The sequence below is a fragment of the Haliaeetus leucocephalus genome, unplaced genomic scaffold, assembly GCF_000737465.1.
Source record: "Haliaeetus leucocephalus isolate CR32 unplaced genomic scaffold, Haliaeetus_leucocephalus-4.0 Scaffold140, whole genome shotgun sequence".
In the NCBI taxonomy this organism is placed as follows: Eukaryota; Metazoa; Chordata; class Aves; order Accipitriformes; family Accipitridae; genus Haliaeetus; species Haliaeetus leucocephalus.
Genome location: NW_010972576.1, coordinates 7,565,662 through 7,590,331, shown reverse-complemented (window position 1 = coordinate 7,590,331; position 24,670 = coordinate 7,565,662). Strand labels below are relative to the sequence as shown.

General features: G+C 42.0%; 1 protein-coding gene across 2 annotated transcripts in view; it reads left to right on the top strand.

Moving 5' to 3' along the window:
• Positions 1 to 24,670, top strand: part of FAM13A (family with sequence similarity 13, member A) — a 130,828-nt gene that overhangs the window by 79,913 nt on the left and 26,245 nt on the right. For both annotated transcript variants that reach the window (XM_010586154.1, XM_010586155.1), the window contains exons 6-11: positions 3,398 to 3,439; positions 13,503 to 13,547; positions 15,151 to 15,330; positions 18,213 to 18,399; positions 21,324 to 21,400; positions 22,111 to 22,153. In XM_010586154.1, the coding sequence (XP_010584456.1) occupies positions 3,398 to 3,439; positions 13,503 to 13,547; positions 15,151 to 15,330; positions 18,213 to 18,399; positions 21,324 to 21,400; positions 22,111 to 22,153 (574 nt within the window). The remainder of the gene's footprint in view (positions 1 to 3,397; positions 3,440 to 13,502; positions 13,548 to 15,150; positions 15,331 to 18,212; positions 18,400 to 21,323; positions 21,401 to 22,110; positions 22,154 to 24,670) is intronic.

Here is a 24,670-nt window from a genome sequence, read left to right as displayed (position 1 = left end):
GTGGAATATCTGGTTTAAATCTGTAATTTACAGAGCTCATGCCTTGCAGCTTGCACAGATGAGTTGACTAAGGTGCATGAATTTAGGGAAAGATGTTTGGGATATGTTGGTTTCAATGATTTAGGGGGGAAATGGATAATGTGCTTTACTCAGATGCAGGAAATCTTTCTAAAGTTAAAAGATTTTTATGGTTTTCTCAGAAGTCTACATTTCAAACTAGTTAGCTTGGAGCTCTTCATCCCATATGCAGCTACTGATCAGTGCTGCATGTGTAAAACTATAAAGCACTATTGGATGAGAGATTATGCACAGCTACAATTATTACCAACCATGTGAAATTTTGAAACGTAATGGTCTAAATGAAACTGGTATTTGGTTTCTGACTTCTCTAGAGCTTCTTTCTCCCCCATTCCCAGCTAATATTCTTAAAATATTTGTTTCCCCTCAGTTACTTTGTATGAGTGGATAATGTTTTTTTTGTACAGATATAATACCAGCTTGAACTTGTGGAGCAGCGCTTGTACTTGCTGTGGAATAAAAGGAAGGAAGTGCAAGAGGTTTCAGAGTCCCTGCTGAATGGTACTTTTCCATCTGATCTGTCAAGGCAACTAGTGGGACTATGAATATAAGAAAGTTATTCGGACTTTTTCAGTATCCCTGTGCTTCTGTGACTTGGAAGCTAATAACAAACTCTGAGATGAGGAAGGGTTTTTATGATGGAAAAAAAAGCGTGTTTGGTGCTGCTTTGACAACTGCCACTTGTACACAATGGTGTCATTTGAATTAGCATTGATGCACAGAAATCTTGATTGTGCTGTGAACATTTCTCTACGTGAGAAAACATTTTTCATGTTTTGTGTCCACCACTGGTCCTTGTTTGCATTGAGATAACAAGTACAGCCATTAACGTAATGAACTGAACACAAAAAACTTTACCAGCAGCTTTGTGAGTTTAAAGCAGCTTCTTTACACTTAAAAAAAAAAAAAAAGTATATTCCGTAAATGCTAAATAAAGAGATAACTTATGCACACAAGCAAGATGCATACCATCAAGGGAGGGAGCCTGTACCTGGCAGAGGTTCTTGGCCATACCTTTGTTGCAGGTCATCTTCTGGGAAGGGCAATGATGGGCACTTCATGTTTCCCTCCACTTCTTCTAGGCAGTCTCAAAGCCGTAGCGGTTTCTCACAAAGACCCTTTAGGTGATGTTTGCCTCGGTTCATGCACAGACAGCTGCGTTACCTACCTTGCTGCAGACAGGTGCCGTCAGCCTGCTCTGCTCCGTGTGCTGGCTGGGTCTCGGAGGAGAGGGTTCAGTGCTCCCGCAGCCCCGGCTGGCTGAAGATGGGCTTGTAGAAGTGGCAGCGAAGTTTCCAGTAGCAGCTGTGCTCCCAGTCTTCTTGGGGAGCTGCTGAAAACTGCCCAGTCACTGTTGTGTTACAGAGGCGATGCGAGTTTTGGCAGACCGCGCTGGTTTCGGAAGCAGCTTCTCTTCCTTCCTGTCTGTGGTATTTGGTGTTACCCTAGAATCAGTATTTCGGGCTTCCTGCATAATATGCTGGAAGGTCTTTTCTGTAGAAGCCTGTAGTTGTCGCTTTATAAATCTCTGTGTACTGGGCGGGGGGGGGGGGGGGGGGGTCAAAATGATGCAGAATTAAATCCCTGTGATTTTTTTTCTGGCACACTGGCTTGCTTATCTGTCTGTCTGTCCACCTTTCTGGCCTTACCAGCTCCCTTGCATCCTGCCTCCTCCCTTGTGCTCTTGTCCCCCAGATAAATTTGGTGTTCATATTTGTGGATCTGTTATAACATTGGCTGGGTTCAAAATGAGCCACTGTGAAATCTGCCTCTGGCGGTATCAGTGTGAGAGCAGGGTGCTTTCCTGGCTGCAGGCCAGTTTCAGCTCATCTTGCTGAGGGAGTTTCCTGCTGGCTTCAGTGGAAGCTGCAAAAGGTACCTCTGAGTATTTGATCTAGCTACAAAACCCACGGAACTGTCCCTTTCACCTTTATTCTGTGCTTAGAGAAGTTTTTATAAACAGATAAATAAAATCCTTAAAAACTCAAGAGATCAATGGACTCAGGCTGGCTTTTCAAAAATTGTTCAAGCTTGATCTACTTCAGATCCCTGTTGAAGTTGGTCAGGGTGTTAAAGCCCCCAAGTGACTTGAGTTTGAAGCTGAGCTTACCTCACCTAGAGGATTCTATGATTCTATGATTCTCCCATATTCTGTCATCCTCTGAACAACCTCAAAAGCGATGGATGCCTTCACAGCATGGCAGTGCCCCGGGACCTGTAGCTGAGTACCTGTGGCAAATTACTGAGTGCTGGTGCAGTCCCAGGCTGCTGAAACAGTGGGAAAGCAGCAGGGAAGTGTTTGGTTTCCAGCGCCTGCGGGATGTTATAATTTCTGCTTTGTTTAAAGTAATTTATGCAGCTTCTCGTCTTTTCTGCCTTTCTGCCGAACTTGCTGTGTTCTTCAGCAGACCCAATTAAAAGTCCTTTGGGGATGAATCGACCTCGATGGCATTTCCTGTGTGCTTGGAGGAGGGCGAGTGTCCTACTCTGGAGAATTACAAAGCTTACATGCCCTGCAAAGCCGACCATTTATCTGGTTGGAATGATTAGGTGAAATTCATTTGCACCCCTCCTTACAGCAGCACAGTCTTAAATTGACTTAAACAGTCAGTCCACCACACCTTTATGCTTCAGTGCCCCAGCAGCTCATTCTTACCCTTGTGCCAGCACAGGCATGATGAGCTGAATCAGGGAACTGGTTGGCCACACACGAGGTAGTTATGTTTGGGCCAGGCCAGTTGACCACTGAAACACCGTTTTGTCAAGGGAGCTCCACACCAGCTGATGGTAGCCCCTAAATATCAAGGCTAGGGAGATTTCAGCATAGTCAAATTGGCTTTCCACAGGAGTGATAAAACTGGGGAGTTTGTAGCCTCATGCGTACACTCATGGCTGTTTCTTTGGTCTCAAGATGGCTTTTTCTCAAATTTTGCTTTAATACGCAGGTTTTTTAATTCTGGAACAGCAGACGGCAAAAGGCTCTGGTGGTTTTGCTGGCAAAATGCTTTACTGTTGCTATGGGAATAGTCCTTGCACTGCTGCAGAGCCAGAGTGACTCCTGGCCATCTAGCAGGAGATCTGTTACACCACGTTTGTGGACACTGAGAAATGAGTTGGATACTCAGGATTTAAGGAATGTAACTTAAAAGCTTTCTTCCGTGAGTACAACCAGAGGACAAAGTAGACATAAGTGTTACCTCTGTAACAGGTGTACTGTTTTACTTTTGTTATGTCTGCTTTTTAAGAGTAAGTATCTTGAACTGCTGCAAATACAAGACAGAGCTGCATACTAACTTTTAAAAATATGTTTTGTTTTTAGTTCCCAAGAAGATGAGCGGCCTATGTCACCCTTCTATGTGAGGTATTTACTCAATCTTTTTAATTTGCTTTTCTGTGTGGTATTGACTTGTTATTGGAATTAAATGTGGGGAGTGATGCCAGAAATGATGAACAGACTGTAATCAAACTGAAGATTAATGTTAAGTTTGTACTGACTGCTCAGCTAGTGGGATGAATGAGTCTTCAGAGATAAAAATTGTGTTGCAGTTTTTTTGTATTTAGAGACAAGGCTCAGGGTTTAATGCCAGTCTTGTAAATTCTTAATTAGAAGATGGGCATTCGTTTCCTCTTTTCTTCAGTTCATTATGTAGCTTAGATGCCTGTCATGAGTCACTTATAATCTGCGGGCACAGGAGAGATTTTTGCCACAAGCTTTGAGGAACCGGCAGCATGTGCTGCTCAGAAAGAAACCAGGAACCAGATGGTGAGTCAGCAGCCCATGCAGCAACTGCTCCTCTGCTGCAGCCCAGAAAAGGAGAGTGCTTGGGTCCCCAGCGTGCCTGCCTGGAGGGAATGGCGCTTGTGCTGCATTTGAACAAATTGTGTTTCTTGTTTTGTCAACTGGAGGCCAAAGTCACTGCTTGTAAAAAGTGGCCTAATTCTGTTGACATCAGTGAAAGTTTGCACTGTTTGCTTCAGTAGCAGGCTCAATTCCAGTGCTTTCATTTATACTTAGTGGAAGAATAGGAGCCAGAGCAATTAACAGTGAAGGCCTGCAGAGGAGGAAGGGACAGATATTATAATAGGGTTCTTTGATCTCTGCAGTGTTTAAACAAATAAAAAGAAATCCCTGTGGTGCTTTTTGTGCGAGCAGTGATATTTGGAAATTACAGTGATCTTTTAAATTTGTTAATTCTCTTGCGTATATTCCTATTTATCTTTGTAACTCGGGTTTTTTCTTAAAGAATTTTTCTAGCATAAACTACAGAAAGTGTGCATTTCATGCACACTCTTAATATGGAGACTTGCATTAGAACTGTGCAGAAATGTGGGTCAGTGAACTGTTCATGGACTAGCCCGGTTGCAGGGTCTTGTCTGCCTTCCTGTTGATGCACTGTCATTCCCTGCAGCATATTTGTGCAGATGTTGCCTAGTCTGTGCTTCAAAAGCTCCAAGCTGTCCGAGGAGGTTCTGCCTTTTCCTTTGGGAGATTATTTTGTAGCTGCATACGTTCCCCTGTCACAAGTTTTCTCCAGTTTAAGTCCTTGTCCTGTCTTTCCACTGAAAATAGTCCCCTTTGTTCTTTCTGGCTAGATGTGACCTTCAAATGATTGTAGGCTTTCATTACATTTCCATCTGCTTAAAACTGTCCTTTCAAGCCCTTTCCTGGATCATGAAAAAATGATCCGGGAAGGAGATTCTCTTCAGCTGATCTTGTCAGGATTGCCAAGGAGATGAGGAGCAAGGAGTGGACCTGAGGAAACTGGTATCAAAGCAGGACATTTCTGAGGGGGAGGAAGCAGGTTTGGAAATTTGGAGAGAGATGTGGGCATATTAGGATGGGGAACAAAGAATGAGTGTGTCCATTGGAGTGAAGGGCTGGCTTTCCATGGGTATATCTATCTTGCAAATAGGAAGGGAACAGTTAGGAATAAATACATAGTTGGAAAGTGAAGAAATGGCTAGTAGGAGCAGAGAGGGAGCAGCACACCTTGTGACATAAGGCTTCATGCCAAGCTTGTGTCTTTTGTAACATTTCTGAGACACAATTACTTGTAAATAAAACTAACAGCTTGTAAGCCTTGCTATTTATCACACATCAGAAATGTGTACTCCTGAGGTCAGTTGCCAAGTGCAGTTAATTTGGCAGGAGAGCTGGTGTTGGCTGGACAATTCATGGTGCTTCAGCAACTGAGAACTTGAGTGGGTGGCCAGTTTTTTCTGTTCAACTTTGAATGTTCTAATTGTTGCCCCAGAGCTGTGCATGACTGATGTAGGAATTGCGTTTCACACCATGGAAAAGGAAGGTGAGACTGTCTGCTTTAGCCTACTGATGGTCAAATCTATTTTTATTGCTACCAGCCATACTTGCATAGTTTGAAGTACTGTTCAAGTAATCCTTTAAGTGAATCATGAATGTGTACATACAGAGCAGTTGCTGCTGCATCTATACAATAGTTCCATATGGATAATTATGCAACAAGTTAATTAAATGGGAACAAGAGCTCTTTAGCTTCTAAACACTGCATAATACTTGGCTTTTGCCAGACTGAAGGAGCATTGTGTCCCTCTGTAAACCAGTTTTGGTAGGATCAAACCAGAGACTTGATTCTTCAGTGATGTACCATGTCAGCTGACAATAGAGATGTTTCCCTGGATTTTATTTTTAACAATAAGGCAAATGCTCAAGCTCTTAAGTTAGAACTGTCAGAATGGTACCAATACACTATTTCTTAAAATGACACTGATTTAGGGTTGTGGATTTGTTTGGGTTTTTTTTCTTTAGACTTTGGGAAAGTCATGAGCAAGTATACAATTAATCACCACTGCTGCTCTGTAAGGGAGTAAGCAGTCATTAACAGTACAAGAGTAAGTGGTAAATAAGGCAAAATGTGACATAGATTTCTCAAGAGAGGTGATACCAGTACAACCATATTATACTTTATAAGGCTTTCCAGAGAGAGGAAGAAAAGGAGTATACCTAATCTGTCTGATGTCAGCAAAATGCTTTATATCATGCCATCTGTGTGGAGAAAATGGGCATTAGTACTAGGGCTTAAAGATGGGTAGGGAGGGGCTGAGACCTACAGGTGTCGCTGGTGGGAGAGGAAGGAGATTGCTCATGGAGCTTCTTAAGTGTCATGGACTTTTTTTCTTTAATAGCCACTGGCATAATAAAATAGAATCATGCTCATGAATTGGGCTTATAGCAGAAATTTAGGAGGAGTAAATGGAATGGGGGTGTCCTCTGGGAGAAGATATATGACAGATATTATATAGGACAATTGAGATAGATATAGATATATGTAAAGATAAGCATGAAATATAAGATATAGAATGAAAAATAATAACATAGGTAATTGTCCTGGTTTTGGCTGGGATAGAGTTAATTTTCTTTCTAGTAGCTGGTATAGTGCTATGTTTTGGGTTCACTTTGAGAAGAATGTTAATAACACACCGTTTTCAGTTGTTGCTAAGTTGTGTTTAGACTAAGGCAAGGATTTTTCAGCTTCTGATGCCCAGCCAGCAAGCAGGCTGGAGGGGCAGAAGAAGTTGGGAGGGGACAGCTGACCCAAACTGGCCAAAGAGGTATTCCATACCATGTGACGTCATGCCCAGTATAGAAACTGGAGGGAGTTGACGGGGGGAACGGGACACTGCTGCTCAGGATCTAACTGGGCATTGGTCGGCAAGTGGTGAGCAGTTGCATTGTGCATCACTTATTTTGTATGTTCTAATCCTTTTATTATTACTGTAATTTTATTGTTGTTATTATAATTATTATTTTCTTCCTTTCTGTGCTATTAAACATGAAATATAAGGTACAGGATGAAAAATAATAACATGGGTAATAAAGTCATAAATCTCAGGACTAATAATGAAAATCCGTGACATGAAAGGGGAGTTCCTCACATTTGGAAGTGGCAAGGAAGGAAAGGATGTGGGCATACTTGTTTGTGGAGGGATGGAAGGGAGGCATGGGATGAAAATACTCAAGTTGAAGTAATCACATGACAGTGGGTATATACAGTGAAGTATTTTCAGTATACTTAGAGGAAATATGAGTGCTCTTGTATAAGGGTCAGATGAGGCCTCATACAGTTTCAGTAACTCATGTTCCAATAGCATTAGATTTGTGAAGATGATTTAAAGAGGTGGGCAGACCCTGTTACAAGATAGATAAAAGAGCGGGAAAGGCTTATTTACCATAAGAAATGAACCAGAATACACATATTCCCTCTGGGTTTTATAGACAGAGGGGAAGGATTGTTTATGTTAAGTAACCATACTGATGTAAGAGAAAATGTGTACAAACAGGCTATGAATAAATTTGGGCAGAAAATCAGAAATTTTGTAGCTGGTGCCCTCTTTTGTTGGGCATGGTAAGGATGAGTTGGGCTTGACCAGTTCCTGAGATTTTGGATTTGAATCCATTCACCTGCTGCTGACCCGGGTTATCCTCTCCCTTTCTGTACTCCTTGGTAAGGGAATTTGTTGACTCAGCTGTGCTCAATACCAGGCAAGGAGATTTCTGCACTGTTAAAAGAAGACGAAAACCTTGCTGGGTGATTGATTGTTCCAGCGAGTCATGCCCGAAGGGCATTTATGTTCCAAAGCCTTTTGTAACAAAACCTTGTGGTAAAGGCAGTTGAGATTTGTTAAAAAATGTGTAGTACTGCTCCTTGTATAATTCTGTAATAAGACTGTGAATGCCAGCTGTACTGAGTAATCAGTGCTGAGAAACTGTGCAGTTTCAGGTAATGAAGCAGCATCTGGCAACAGCAGTTCCCTGTAAGCACACTTCTCTTCAACGTGTGCAATGAGTTTTTAGAAGACAAGGAATCTACAGACATGCTTCATGCTGGTGTATATGCTTTAGATTTGACATGAATCACATAGATGGTTTCAGAGGAGTTTCCTGCTGAGTACATCCTGAGATAAACCACGGTGATACAACAGGGGAAAGAAGCAAAAGCTTTGTAGTGTAGAGCTTCCTTGTTAACATGGAGAGCATTAAACTGAAATTGGTTTGAGACATGACATCACAAGCAATGCCAAAAATTGCATTAGATACCCATGAGCGTAGGGCAAGGTGTTGGACAGTTTCGCCTGTTTTAGTACTTACTTTCCGTGAAGTACTAATATCCTGTTGGCAGTATTTAGTACAGCTGACTGTTTCTCCTTTTAGCAGTTGTTATTTGAGATAACTCTTTTTATATGATGCAAATCAAGTATTCTTAGCCTGTAGGATATTGGGTAAGAGGTTTTACTCTGTTCTCAGGTCAATTTTCTGAAGAAACTGAAAAATCTTGTTCTAGATTTCACGCTTGCTCAGAAATTTGCTTGGCCACTTTCCCACTGGACGCTTCCTCCTCAGTGGGATGTGCCATAAGAGGTCCTGAGACCAAAGGAGTGCTGGGCCCTTTTACAAATCGTGATTACGTTGTGTGATGTATGTTAATGTCCTGCATCACATCAGCACTGGCTGAAAATAAACACCAGGCTGCTAGATGCCCCTGCTCATAGTGTCCAGCTACTTGTGCAGGTCTGAGGCCCCCCAAGGAGTATTTCCCTTCTCTGTAGAGCAACCTGCACAGACACAGCCATCCAAATTCACCGAGCTAAATCAGGTGGCGTGTATGAATCCCCTTTGAATCTCCTTCAGGGTTGTCTCTGCTGCAAGCAGTAGGTGTCAGTGTGCACCCATCATAAAGGGTGATCCCAGTGCAAGTAAAAAACAGCAGGAATCCTGAAGAAAACAAGACAGTTGCTTTTAGTGGGGTTAGTTTTCTGCATAGTAAGAAGGATAATTGGATCTGAGCTTGTAAAAGTGTGAAGGTGCTGAGAAAACATTGAAAGTGTGTCCTCTGTGTGATGGGACATCCCAGTGACTAAAAGCACAATCTCTTTATTTCTAAACTCATTATTTTCACATTTTATATGCAGACACAATCCTGCTGTTTGGGGAATGTGTGTCAACTGAAGTAGCTGTCTTAAAATAGATCCCATGTGAGTCTGCAGTATTTGCATGTCACAGTGTGCAACAGTTGTAGAGAGTGAACAGTGTTTAGACCATATAAATACCTATGAAAAAGGAATTTACTAGGTCATGGGTTGGAATAATATATTCAGGAGGACTTCAGAAATTTCCCATCTGAAATGTCAAAGCCATTTAAACATCCTCTACTTTGCTGGAATGGCAAAATGGTAAAAAGTTTTTGCATTTATTGAGGCTTTCTTACTGTTGTGCTTGGCTTTAAAAATAAAAAAAAACCATGAAAAAAAATAGCTTTGCTTCCTGAATAAAGCAGATGGATTGTAAATAAATCTCAGCAATGAGTGGCCTTGATTCCAGATTGCAAGTATAGCTTATGATTTGGGCCGTTAAGTATGGTCAGGAATTAATTCATTGACTTCCTAAATGAAAACCCAATCTGGGAAAATACTATGCTACTAAGTCAGTTTGCTTTGGTTGATGTTTTTACTTTGGCCTTTTAATACCTGGATGCTAATACATTTTGTTCAATAGTGCCTTCAACGAAAAAACACAGGAGAAGGGGTTTGGTATCCAACTGAGTTACTTGCCTACTGTCACAAGATGCCCAATACAGACCAGACAGGGTGCAGGTATTGCATGAGAGAATTCTCACTCTGGTGCCTATCTTTTAAACCTAGAGAGAATTAGTTAGGGGGCACAGGGCAGATTTAATGTTGTTAAAGGTGATGGAAAATACCACCCTCCCATACTTGAGGTTGAAACAGAATGAGAGAAGAGGCCATGCAGTAAGAGTTTACCTTACAGGTGAAGCAAGACGTTATCCAGAGCTGATGGGGCACCTCTGAAAGTGAGCAAAGACTTCGGTAAACAAGTTAGCAGTGGTAAGTGCTAGAGGTCAGACTTCCTGAAAGGAAAAGCTTGAGGGTCATAAGAAGCCAGTTCAAAAGTTGATAGTGCTTAAAACAGCTGTGTGCCTTGATGCAGGTTTTGTGGCTGGCTGGCTGAAAGTAAAAGTCCCCAGCACTGGGAAACTCTCCTGCTGCTTTCTGTCACCCAAGGAGAACCTTTAATTTCTATCAAAAGTCGTTAGTTCTCAGGATGCTCAGCAGCAGCTGCATAATTTAATAAAGATAATCTAGCTGTGGAGATAACTGACCATATGTACCAGTGAAACGGAGCAGACATGAGGACAAAATAATTAACTGAAGCAGAACGTGAGTTCCCATTGTCCGGATGAGTTACTGAGCAAAGCAGCCCTTCCAAGGCAGCTGTCTGCACAGGCCGGCATGCCAAGAGGGCTCTTCTGGGCACGGCTCGCCTCGCCTGCTCCGTGAAGAATAAATCCAACGGCAGAGTGACTTTTGCCACTCAAGAATTTTGGAAAACCCTGCAGGATACACCCCACCTGCCTGGTTGCTATTCTGGGCTGTGAAATCCTTACAGGGCTGTGCCTTTCCCTGAGTTTGCTAACATGCTCGAGCACCTCCTGCTCTGTCCCTGGGCGGGCTCGAATCCTAAAGCCACTGTGTAACTCTCTCCCCTCCACCATTTGTTTTGGATGTGAACTTCCTTGATGCGCAAAAGGTTGGTGCGGAGCAAATCAAGCCATTTAGCAATGCATTTAAATTAAGCGTCAAAATGAAATAGCAAGGACAGTTACCCATTGTGGAATTAAAAGAAATATAGTGTATCTGGAAAAACACTGATTTCAAATCTCTGCCTTACGGGGGCGGGGGACGACGACTGATAAAAAAAGCATTAAAATATCACAGGGCTAAGAATAAAGTTATATTCAGTATACAAGGAAGTACCATTTAGAAGGGAAATACAAAATCAGAATGTCAGAGCTTCATTTTGTAGTCATCCACTCAGCTGGCACGTAGGTGTATATATATTTCCTTGTTATTTGTTGGTAGTTTGAAAATCACCATATTACTGGCTGAATCTGCATTGTCTGAGTAGGGTTTTTCTAGATACCACAAAGTAATTGTTGCACAAAGATGCATCATTATGAATTAGCAAGGTTAATGGACTTAAAACTGAATTGGTGTTAGTAAAGCACATGGTTAACTGAGAATTGACAACTACAGAATGTATTGGGGTGTTGTGAAAATTTTTGGCATTTTACTTAGATATTTTTGCAGCTTTATCTTTTGTTTCTTCTTTTTACTACTTTTCGTGTAAAGAAGCTGGTGAATTTTCAGTAACGATGCGAGGGATTTGCAGATAGTGACTGTTGGCCTTGACCACCGCAGGCGGGGTTAACAGCCTGAAGTTTTATTCACGTACAGTATCTAGCCTTTCATTAAGTTTATGTGAAACAGGAGTTTGCATTTTTGCACACTTTTGCAGTATTAATCCTGTTGGAAATAGAGGGAAGAGCTGTTTCCCGAGATCTGTCTTGTCTGATGGGTAGATACACCTACATCCAAGGGATGTTTTAAAAAAACTAAAATCCAAACAATCCTATCTCCCCCTCCACTACCACTTTCCTGACGTGAAAACTGAGAAGAAAGGTGTGATAGAAAAGACACCCCCACTCAGTATGGATTGCATGTAAATATATAGAAAGTTGATGCAATATTAACTTACTCCCACACATGTAGGAGCCGTAGCCAGCACATGAATTGTATCTTGTAATGTGGTTTAGCCTACCACACTAGCATCTTACTTGCTAATTCATCTCTCATGGGAGGCCAGGTCTTAAAAAATAGTTTTGGGCTGGGAAGAGGCCAAATAGTTTATTTAAGTGAACAGGAAAGCAAGTAGGGTGCTTGAAATGTGCACTTCAAATTGCAAAGCCATCCAGTAGTTAATAGTCAAGATGTTACGTGTGGGAAGAGAGGGATCTTGCAAATTTTTTTTTTCCTATATGCAGATTGCATCTCCATAATAAGTACAGTGATAGTTGTTTGTATGTCTTCTGTTCATGAAATCATCTGAATGACACACCTGCTCGGGTGCTGTGCAGGTAATGTGGGATATACTGGCAAATCCGTAACTGCTTTCATGCTGTGTCGCTGCTCCAGGGACCTGTGCCTGGGCTGGAGATGAGCACTGAGTGAAGCCGGCACTGGAAGGGATGCGTGTGTGGTTAGGGCACGCTGTTTTACCCACAGCAAGGTGAACTCACTGGCCCAGCCAAAGGAAGCTGAAGCGTATTGTGAGTCTGATCCGCAGCTGGGTGTTTGTGGGGTTTGTACTTCACTACAGGAGTTAGGCTGTTTTGTTGGTTTTGTTAAACAGGCTGTAGTGGCCCTTTGTTTACCCTTCTCATCCTCTGTTGCCTGCCTTCCACCACAAGTGATACTCAAGCCCAGGAAAACTACAGAGTGGTTATCATCTGAGAGAGCTGCAGCTTCTTAGCTAGCTCTAGATCTCTATGGTGAAGTCCAAAGTATTGAAGGGAAGCAGAGAGGAAACCTTTGGTTAGTGAAGTCAGCTGTTGGTGGTTCTTCTGCATAGGAACAGTTTGGGAGAAACTGGTAAAGACTGAAAGCAACGAATAGCTGTTTTGGCAGGAAGCACATCTTGCATCCAGCCTGGCTCGTACCCTGGCCACACAGTGCCATTTTATTGGGATATATCAGCCAGTGGTACTGCTAATTCCTCTGCCGATACAGGGATCAATCGAAATGAAACCCCCAGGCCTGTAACATGACTTAATGATGATCGCAGGCAGGATTAATAGGCAAAAAGTGTCACCTTATCTGCACAGCCAAGCCAGCATAGGGGAAGAAGGGGGCAGAATGGGACTCAGGTTGGCAGAGGGAGGAAAGCAGTGACAGCTGTGCAAGGTGGCACGTCAGCTTGTTCAGAAGGGCTTTAAACAGCAAGCAATGACACCTACAGTCATGTCAGCTCTTCCTGAGCCCGAAAACAGACTGAGGGAAAAGGGCAAGAAGAGAGCATACATTTTATTTTTGAAAATGTGAAGCAAAGAACATGAGTATCAAAGAGCGGCAGGAGGAGAATTGTGCAAAGCCTGTATTTTGCCTTTGTCCTCCATTAATATTTAAATAAATTTTTGTTGTCTTAAGTGCCCTTTCACAGCGTATACATTTTCAAGTCGGCCTCAAAAGGCAAGGACTTCTGTGATGAGGCTAAACAACCTGCAGCAGCAGAAAGCTCGGAAGAAAGCAGAAGAAACCTGCAATGTGCTGAGGTTGAAATACTTTCCATTAGACCTTGGCCTACTGCAAGGGAATGACAGGGAAATTAATTTGTGAGGATATTGGCATTGTCAAAATGTTACACGTCACTGTGGGAGTGAAAATTCCTTAAGGGGAAAACTTGTGGCATGTACATGCAATTGTTGTTGAGACAGCTCAGACCTTTAAATCTTAGTGCTGCAAAGGACAAGGGATTTTAAGACCTCATTGTGATAATTAGATCTAACTTTATGCTCTTTTTTTCTTTTACACAGTGCCCACGTATCACAAGTCAGTAATAACATTCCTGCTACGGGAGAGTAAGTGTCTCTTTTACAATTTTGTAGCTGCCTTTTTTGTATATTGGAGCTTTTTAAAGTATTGCTGGTTATTCTTTGATTTCTCTTTAACGGTTGTTCTTACACAAACAAAAAAAGAGTGTTTCCCAAACCAATGCATCTGCAATGATAATAAATCACTTCCTTCTGAAAAATTCTCAGGCCCTTGGTTCTTTCCTCGCACTGTGCCTGTGATGTTTTGGTTAGGCAGAACTTGGATATTTAGAGAAGCCTTTCGCACTATGTCATTGTCTTGCTCGTTTGCACCCTGTTGCATCCCAGCAGAGGATGGGGCTTGACCCCACTACCATAACTGGGCACAGCAGAACTAACAAGTTGGCTCCCGTGCCGGAGCTGGAAATTCCCAATGGCTGATGGGTTTGCATAACTGATTCTTGTCAATACATGAAGCACAGACATACTTGCCTAGTTAAACCATGTGGGGTTTTTTGCAGTTGCTAAGATCTTTTGACTTTTTCAGGAACTGCAGTCTCAGCAGACTTACAACTGTAGCAACTTAGCAACAACTTTCGTAAATTCTCTGGAGAAGTCAGCCCAGGTACAGGTTCCTATACTCATAGCTACTCAGTTGAAAATTAACCAGCAAATCCTGCAAATAACTTTTTTAATTATGGAAAAGGCACTAGGAGCTATGTATGGACTTTGAACAGGCAAGTTTGAAAAACTCATTCTTCAGCAGTCTGCTTAAAGCATTGCAAGAAACAGGGATGGGGCGAGGATGTACAAAAATGTGTTGCCAAATGATCTTTTAAAAAAAAAAAATATTTAGATTTTGCCCATAAAAACTTCCTCTAATTAAGGAAGGAAGGAAATATTACAAGAAAATGTCAGTACCAAAATGAAGGGAGGTTTGGTTGTGTTGAAAGTTCAAGTAGTGTCACATCTTTAACTGATGCAACTGCAGAGTCTCCCTTGCTGTGGCTTGTGTGGAAGCCCTCTTACTGCCAGTGGGCGTGATGGTGATCTCACACCAGAGTAAGTCAGGGGTGGCTGTGAGTGAGTTCATGGCACAAGAATGGTGCAAAACCAGCAGAACCAAATCCATGCTTGGTGACCAAGTTAAGCATATGAGGAGTTTGTAGTGAGGTGCTGTTTGCGTGTTCTCATCCTTGTGTGGGATAGCAGTGAATCACCTTCTTGCAGATGATCCATTGCCTTACTGAGCTCGGATTGCACAAGAGTCTTGACCGGTGTCAGCATGGCTGGATATCAAATACAATTTTGTCAGGGCAAGGACTGTTAAAGTGGAGGGTGAAAGTTAGGCACGAATGTCTGTAGTTGCAGTAAGTAAAATTAGCTGTTCTACTGAAGGTTCAAACATCCCTAGAAATAAAAAACAGCAAGATGAATTGGGAAGGCTCAGCTCTTCTGAGGGACCTGAACATCAGGGTATCTGAAGATTTTGGCTTAGCTCTTTGCAGATGTCACAGCCCTAGGACATTTTATACTGCCTTGCCATCATAATAAAGCATAACCTTCAGATACCGATGGTTTATTTATTGTTGCAGAGAGGGAGCTCCACAAAGTCTTTGAGCTCAATTGACCTTATTTTTCGGCTTGACAGGTATTTAGAGAAGACAATCCGCTCAGCCGTGGAGCAGCATCTCTTTGATGTTCATGGCTCAGGCGGCCAGAGTTCAGAGGACTCTGAATCGGGAACATCTTCAGCCTCTTCTAATGTGTCTGCCAGGCAGAGAAGGCGACATCACAAAGAGCAGGAGGAAGCCCGGAGAAACAGAGACATGTACGAGCCTGATTTCTTTGTTTTGGAAAGTATATTTGATTAAGTGTACCCTAGTCATGTCCTCTTATCAAGGCAATGTTAGCTCTGTTATGAAATGCACTGACCCTTGCCCTGAATTGAAAGTGCAGAGCAGACTGCAGTGCCTGTGCAGAGCTCCATTGCATCAGTTAGAGCTGAGAAATGTGGAGTTTACTAGAGGTCATGGAGTGGGGCAAAACATGATAAGAATCTGGGGTTTTTTACAGAGCATGGTAGAGTTTTTAATTACAGTATTTGGAATTGTTTAATTACAGTATTTATTGCTTTAGTGGAAATTCCCAAGCAGTTGGTCCTATTGCCTGTAACTTTCTTTAGATAAAAACATTGGGCTTAGATGCTTTTCTGAATTCAGAATGTCTTCAAAAATGAGATCAAGTTCCCCTTTTGTATGTGGAGGCACAGCTTATGTTTGAGTTTATTGAGGAGACTTGGGAGTTTGCCTGAAAGTAGAAAAATCTTCCTTTTGATTAATCAGAGTTTAAGAATTTTTATTCACCCTGTTACACAAAGTTTAAACATGATTTAGTCATGAATTTCATTAAATGTCTGTCAAAGAGTAAAAATAATACCTATTCTTCCTTTCATACTCCTCTACTTGTGGCATATATTGTGTGGTACAAATGTATTACCATCACAGTCTTAACAAACACTTGCCCAAGGCATAGCTATCTTTGAGGAACTGTAACTATAGACTTTGCAAGGCCATGATCTAATCAGTGCATACACATGTCTAGCTTTAACACAGCGCTAGTTCTTGTAAATAATGTGTATAATTGACTGTAGTATTGGATTGTTAGGATTTCAAGTTAGAGTCCGAAATAAACATCTAGTGTCTTGCTGTTTTTTCCTGGGTGCTGAACTGCCCAAATCCTATTCGATCTGCACCTTCCTATATGAAGCCACTTTTATGCAGGTGCATAACCATCAGTACCTCTTATTAATATTGTAGCCATGCTACTTCCCAAACAGACAATGCTACTGTTGTAAAAAAAACCATAGTTACAAAATAAAAAACCATTTCCATAGTGAATGAAAATATGCTGTGAAAATGGACTGGGAAATTAGCACTTGCAAGTCACCAAAGCATCTGGCAGCAGCTCTGAAGTAGTTTTTCTTGTTGAGTAGCCCTGCTGACAGGCTTTCTCAGGTAAGTAGGTCAGAGACTGGCTAGTGTACGTGTTTGGAAGCATATAGTACTGCAGCACTTTTTTTCAACATTGTGTTACGGAGCTGCCTTTAGAGATGGTTGACACAGCTGTTCAGGTTTGGTCCGTAAAGCTGGAGCCAAGGATTTAAAGCACATCAGAAGTTTTGAGTGCTGGCTAGGGTTCAAATTTTTTTCTCTGATTCCCTTAGGTCAGATTGCTGGAACTCCTTTGGGTGAATTATCAAAACTGGGACTTTCTTTCAAAACTTCTTTCTGTTGTTGTCATTTTGATTGTCAGTGATTTCATCTCCTTGCTTTGTGATGGATCACAAGAGGATTTGTAATGTCACAAGATGGAACTTCAGATTGGAAGAGCATTTATTGCAAAAACACATACATGAACTCCCAGGCTTTGCAGACTACATGATCTACAGGCTATGTATATGTAATTGGTCTGCTTAGGGGGTTGTAAAAGCTTCCACAAAGGCTAATGTGTTATCTTAGAAGTTTAATCATAGATTTATAATACCTCTTTGTATCTCTCATCCACCAGCAAAACCTAGATATTCATGATCTAGAAGATCACTGAAACTTTCTGGTTTTCTTCTTGATCTGAATGCTTTGTCGTGCTGGCACTGTCCAGGTACTACAGAGTAACTGGTTTCTTGTCACACCAGTGCAAGTCTAGATAAATTCTACTGCTGTTTGTGAAAGCAGGCTTTGGAGTTACACAGCACTGTATAAGGCAGCTGCACATACAACAGTTAGCAAACGTTCCAGTTTCAATGTCAAGTGTAAGCAGCCTGCCTTTAGCCTCCGGTAGGGTAGGATGGTGACAGATGCATTGTGTTTCTACTGTTCCCATAATGTAGTGATGTGTTATGTATGTGCGTCTTCATTATTGCACAAAGTAGAGGGAAGACTACTAAACAGGTTGTGAAGGGAAAACTGCATGCTGAAGGACACAGCAGGCTAATTGTGCAGGGCAAGATAAGCCATATGCCAGGCGTCCAGAAAACTTGCACAAACCCTGCTAGCCCAGAGGGTCCCAGCTAGTGCATCATGTGATGATTTAAAGCTAGCTGTCCCATTCACTTCCCAACATAGCTATGTCCTAGCGGTTGTGTTGCTGTTGCAGGGAGGCATTCCCTTTTCTGTTTTGTGTAATTCCCAAATAGAAATCAAACATTTGGCTAAAGCACCACAGTCCTGCTCCTGCATTTGAGAATATGAGTAAGAGGGCTGATTATGCGGTGTCATGCACCAAAGGAGATCCTTGAACCGCAGCTGTGAATCACTTTTCTAAATTAAAAGCACGTGTCTCAAAGGAAAATGTGCTGCCTTTTCTCTATAAAAATACCACAGCCAGCCAGGAGCTCATCCAGCTTCCACATGAAGTCAGTGGGATTCTCTGCGTTGGCTTTAGTGGGAAGTGAATCAAGTCCCAAACGTTGATCCTCACAGCTTTCTCACCTGAGATGTATACTTCTGGCTTTCACTCCTCAATGGGATTTAGCATTGCACAGTGTGTGGTGTTTGCTGCAGTAGGAAGAACCAGAGATACTGGTTTCGTAGGGTGTAGAAGATGTTGCTGGAACTGCACCAGTCAGCATGATGCATTTCTCTATTGCTACCATAAATGTAGCGGGAGAGTGTTTTAAACAACCTCTTGTTGTAATGTCCCTTTTGTTTTTAGGGAAGTCATCAACAAAGAAAACATTCCCTCTGGATTCAACAATCTTGAAGACTGTATTCTAGCTGCTCAAGAAGTAGAAAAATTACAAGACAACAACTCCGGATATCGTAGTGAAAGGAATAAACCAAAACGGCAGAAATCCAGCACCAAGCTTTCAGAGCTTAATGACAACCAGGACAGTCCTGTGGTAAGCTGGCATGCTGTACTGTTTGACACCTAGTACTAGGGTGGGAAAAAGTCTTTTTTATTTCAGTGTACATCTGGTTCCCTTGGGTAGCCATTTTTGCCTACAGTACAAGCATAGGTGACTATTTTGGACTATGGGGAACACTGGATCCCGCACTTGTAACCTTTGTGGTGAGGCAACTGAGAAGCAGTATTTCTGCTATGATTCTCTTACTCCATCCATAGTAATTTTCTCTTTCCACAACTTTTTGGGTTTTTTTTCTTCTGAATTCAGTGAAGCATTTTGGAAAGAGAAAAAGGAGGTAAGTCTCTTTCCCAGTCTTTAAAAAGTCTTGCAAGGAGGTTGGAACCTCAGATGTAGGTTCACATGTTTAGGTCAAGTTTATTTTTATATTCCTGCTAAGTTCTGAAACCGTATATCGCAAGTGACTTCTTGATGATGAGATGACAAAGGTGTTTTATGCCTTTTCCCTAAAGTCTGTGTGTTACTGTGGTGTTTGCAATTTGCAAAACACTTCAGAGTGTGTTGGTCCAAAAGATGACCCCTCTAGCTGCCTTTTACTGAGGAGGTAGATGACATGATATAACGTCCTAAAAATCTGGAATACTGTAGAATTTGCCCAGCATATTGTGTGACCTTCACAGTAGAAGACAGTTTGCCAACTTTTACAACTGTGGAATAAAACCCTTCTTCCCTCTCAGCCAAACCAGGCACTGATGATAGTGTCAGCAGTTGAGAAACTGTACTATGCTTCAACACAGGGTCTGCTTACAGTGGCAGAAGTGCTGTGCATCCCAGTGCCTGGCACCAGGCATGCATTACATGGTTACTAGTAACAGTGAAAGCTGTGTGAAAAGACTCCTTCTGAGCTATAGGGCATTTCCTTCGATTAAGTTTTAGGGCCTGCTGTGAGTGAGTTCCTTCTTAATGTGACATTGTGTTGGGAGTCATTTTTTTTAGGTCACAAAATTGCAATGATCTTATGCTCTTACCCTGTGCAGAGATTCTAGAGAAAGGCAGATTTGGCTTCTCTTTGTAATTAAAAAAGGGCAAGATGCCAAAAATGGTAGGCTGTGGTTAGATTTGGTGCTCAATATCAGTAACCTTCTCATGTGACACTTCATGAAAGAGTGCAGTGAGATAGATACACTCTCACTTTGCATCTCTGCTCGTAGCAATAGACTTTAAGATAGGCAGAGGTCAAGTGCTTACACTCTTTTCTGCACCTCTTCTCTGTACCTGTGGAGCATAAAGCAGTTTAAATGTAAATGAGAATTTGACTCAGGATTTGGGGAAGGAAAGACTGACAGAAGTGTCCGCTTTTGCTGTGGACCTGAAAAACGTTCCTGAAGTCTTAAAATGTGCCCAGAAGAAATGTCCTCAAATTTACCTGCGTCCACTGGGCTTTGCCCTGTGCCTCATTTTTTGATCTCTTGAGGGGTAAAGGCTGAAAAGAACATAAAATGGACTAACTTTGCACAAAAACCACTTTGACCAAGATAACCATCAGTGTGGTTCTTGCTTGCTTTGCTAGAGGAAGTGTCGCAGTGGGATTGTCAGCTAGGAGTATTGTTATGAAATGGCTTGCAGAGAGCACGGTGCTACTCTTTTTGAAGAGCAGAGGCTGCTTTTTAAGTTTTCATGAGTGCGCTTATTTCATGCTTGCGTTTCAGAGACTGCCAGCAGGATGTGTGGTGGTTTAGCTTTCTTTTGGCTACATCTTTACACTTCAAATAATAACCCAAATAAGACTACCTAGTTGGGGTATCAGAGGACATAACCTGCACCTTAGCATTTACTAATAGGCCTTCGTCATGTAAACAAGTTTATGATGTTGTATCTTCCTAGCCACCTTTTTCTGAGCCTTCCTGCTTTTGAAAGCCTGAGACCATATGTAGGACAGTGTGTGGAAGCTTTCCTCTTAGCTGTCTAATTGCATCTGACTCAAAAGCGTAAGTCAGCAGTGGAAAAACTGTCAGTTCCGCTTACTCTCCCAAGCAAACCAACCACAAAGCCTTAAAAGCTTGTAACTGCATTTCAGAGACATGGTAGCCAGGTACAAGTAGGACTTGAAGAATCACATTAAGCGAGGCTGGGATGATGGAGCTGTGTCACCTTATGGGGCTGGAGGTATAGCAGGTGCGAGAGGGCTGTGCCTGCCCCAAAAAGTCTGTGCATGCGGTTCCCAAGGCCAGGGCAGGAACCAGGCTCCATTCTACTGACATACTTCCTCCTATTTAAGAGGGACTTGCCCAAAAACCAGAGTAGAAAACCTCCTGGACATGTGCTCAAGTGGCAACGTGGCTTGTCTTCACAATACTTTCTTAAGCTCTTATAGGACAACAGCATTAATGTTCCTAATGGTAGTCAGGACAAATTTCAAAACAAGTTGTCATAACCAGTTTAATTTCTTGCTCTGCATTCATATTAGCGCAACTTAACTTTACCTCTGTGCATATGGCAGTCTCTTTGCATTCTTCTGCCCGTTTAAAAAGAAACGAGGGAAGGGTTTGGCTGAGAAGGGGAGTATTTTCTAAGATGAGCATAAGGAGCCATGCTGAGAAGATGCTGTGGATGCTGGTACCTGCTTTTACAGGACTTCTACACACCACAGAATTGCTCTCGAGCTCAGCCTGTCTGCCAGTCTGTAAAATGGGAACTGGCAGGGTACTATGCAGCTTTATTCTTTTAAACATTTTGAGATCACCTGATGAAAGAGATGAAGCAGCAAGCAGTTGTGGGTTTTTTGCAGGTTACGGGCAATAAAGTGTGGGGTTTGTTTTGTTATAAATGTCAGTAGTCTGATTGTTGTCTTGTTTCTAGAAGTCCTGTTGGACATTTCTATATTTGATCTGTTTAATGGCCTGCAGCTTGAATCTGTTTCTCTTGCATATCTTACTGCTTTAACATTTACTGTATTACAGAGTATGGAAAGCTTTAGCTCATCCAGGCCTATAGACAGAACAGAACCTGATGACATGGAAATTTTACCTGAAGAAAGGTGATTTTTTTTTTTTTTTTAATATATGTATGTTTGATTTTCCCTGTGGTTGTAGTACAGCCTAAGAGATCTTCCACACAGACTATGAGGTTGACATTTAGTTATGCTGCAGAATAGCATTACCCACCATGTTAGCTTCAAAGTAGAAGTGTATAGAGGCACTGCTTACTTCTGTGGGCTCTGCCCAGCAGCATATGCCACCAAGACTCTTCTCCCAGCCTGTTAGGAATGGCACTGAAGATGTTGGTGGTGCAGACTTGAAAAGAAGCACCTGAACCAGCACGCTCCACACAGGGGACTGCAGGGCCTGTCACACCTGGCATGTGGATTGGGAATCCAGCCCTTTTCTTTGTGCTTCGCTCTTCTGCAAGAACTGTACAGCCCCACTCTGCTCGCTTGAGATGACAATTTCTCTCCACAGTTATGTTTGTTGGGAGAGTTGTGTTGGTTTGGATTAAGGGCACTGGAATTAAATGACATTATATTTTTCACAAATATATTGCCTTTCTGAGAGGAAGCAAAACCACACAGTTCAGCAGCCTGAAGTGCTGCAGCCCATAGTGTCCCTTCATTTACTGAATGAATTAGTAAGTGTGCAGCAGTAGCAAGAATCAAAACCTGTGCGTGCAGAAGTCCTGCTTGGTTTTGTTACAAGACAAGTCTGGGTTTGTATTTGTAATATGTTGGTTTGTTTTTGTTTTTTTTTGTAGCAAAGAAAGTGAAAACGATGAGGTTTTTTTCAGGCACTCTCAGGTTGGTATTTTTTGGGTTTTGTGTTTCAGTTTTGGGGTCTCTAAATGGGCTTTTTAATGAGTAGAAACAAGTAGTTAGGCATATAGTTCTGTGAAATTTTGTTTCTCCCAGAGAAATGGAGTTAGCATTTGCTTTTTCTTTCCCTTCCTTCTGCTTTTTATTTACATAATTCAGGGAGCCTTTCAACCACTGAGGAATTTGAAAGCATCTGCTTCAGTCCCTTCAGTCCCTCCTTGCCAAAAAGGGAAGCGTCACTGAAGTCAGCACTTTGGTTTAAGTGACGCCAAGTTCCCTTATTAATCATTGTAAACAGGGTGTGTGTGACTGGTTATCTCCCAGAGTAGTAAGATTAGCTTGTCTCTCTTGATTTCTCTAAAATAATTTGGTCTTTTATTTATGATTTCCCAGTGCAGCCTGTTGCATTGAACATAGGTGTCTGCGGTCCATTTGTCTTAGAAAACTGGATTATCTCCTGCTTCTCTCTAAGGGTTAGTGGTTGGGATGGATGTCAGGAGGGGAGATGTGACATTGATGGCAACAGTTTTTTCCCCAACTTTCCATTTCTGCTCAGCCCCCACCTCCTGCATTCGCTTTATGGTGGTTTTCATCTAACTGTTGCGCAAAGCAAAGGTTGGGGTTGGATTAGGTGAACACTTTTTGCAGTCACTCGTTCATTTGGGTTTGCTTGAAACACCTCTAGACAGCCAAGCATTTAAAATACTAGGGAGTCTTACCTGAGGCATCTCGTCCTCAGTTGTGCACACATTTTAGAGGAGCACAGTAAAACAGCTGTGGCTAATGTCTGGTTTCTCTGGCCGTCTGGAGTTAACTGAGGGCTGATAGTATTTTTAAACTAGCCTCCTCTTGTGGTTTTTTTTTTAAATAAAAATCACTATGCGTTTATTGCTTTTGAAAGACTTCATTTCTGGTAGGTATTATTTTCATCTAGCAGAAAAGCTAAAAGATTACTTACTAACGGCTGGGCTCTGACCAGCTGTATTGTAGCTGGAGAAGTTCTGTTCGGACACTGAAACATGTAACCTCTGCAAGGGGTATTCAGTGCTGCCTTTGATCACTGCTCTGAGTGGGCTTAGACGGATCTCCTACTTGCTCTCAGAGGGTCAGTAATCCACAATGATCCTGCACTTGCTCATGAGCTATGGCATTTTTCCAGAGCATGGATTTTGCAACACCTTGTTCCTCACGTACCGGCTTGCATGTGGAGAAGGTGCTGTCACTGCCATGCCACACAATACTCCCATTGAGCTTTTAAATTAGTCTGGAGGAGGTATATTTGAATATGAAATCATAATCTTAAAATAAACTTCTCCTTAGGAAGAGTTTTAAAATTTAGAATTTTAAGTGCAGGAGAAGACCTAGCCTTAACCCAGAGATTGTATTATATAGGAGTTACAAGGTCAAGAAAATGTTACATTCCTGCAGGGTAGTTCTGCATTCCTTATCCCTTATAAGCCTTTTGCTTAGGGCAGCTTAAAGACATATCTTTCGCAACAAACAACTCATTCAGGATGAGGAAAGGACAGGGACTTTCTTACTCTTTTCTCTTTCTCACCGTGTTTCCAGTCTGAAGATACTAGAAAAGGTATTTGGAATTTGCCATAGATCTCCATGAGGCAGTAAAAATACCTTGAAACACATCCTGAATGAGTTTTCAGTGCTTTTGTAGCCTTCGTAATCTGCCCTTGGAAGTAGCTAAGCTCCAGGACGTAGACTGTGATTTGAAAAACACATGTTTCTAGTACCCAAGTTTTGATAAGGGAAGGGTATTTAAGATTCACACCAACATGGCAACAAGTGTAGAGGGGGCTTGGCATGACTCAGGAGTAAGGCAGCAGAATGGCTGCGTTCTTGCATCAGATTGTATTACCAAGAGGTCCTTAAGGATGCTTCCTGCTTGGGGTTGTAATGGATGATCAGATGTAGGGAAAGCAAGCCTTTTAAATAAAATTGATTTGAATCCACATGTAATCAAACAGAATACAACTTCCTGATAAGAATCCAAAGATCTTTTGGTTGCTCTCTATTTTCTAGCTGCTTGAGCTACTCTTTATGCTGAATCTCCTTTAGAGCAGGGAGAATGAAAGCAGCTGACTTACCCCAAGTTACTTAGATCTGTAGTTACTGGTACCTTCAAAGCATGGCTGTAGAAGCAGCTTCTAAAAAGCAGAGCTCAAGTGCCTAGTTTGAAGATTATTTTTTTTTAGTCATTTACATAATATCCGCAGTGCACTGCGACTGCCAACTGCTACCAAGATCATCAACTTGCTGCCCCTTTGGTTTGCAAGAAATGGGGGCACATCCATACCTAAAGCACAGTAGTTCTCCCTTACTTGATTTTTGTCCTGGAGGTTGGTAGCTGGTGGCATCAGGAAACCAAATAGGAAAATAAGTGATGGGAATACTGAATTATCTACCACTCTATGGGTTTGGAGCGTTAATGCAAAGAAGGTTAAACATCTGCTTTCTTGAGTCTCCTGGGTTTGTACCACCATTGTT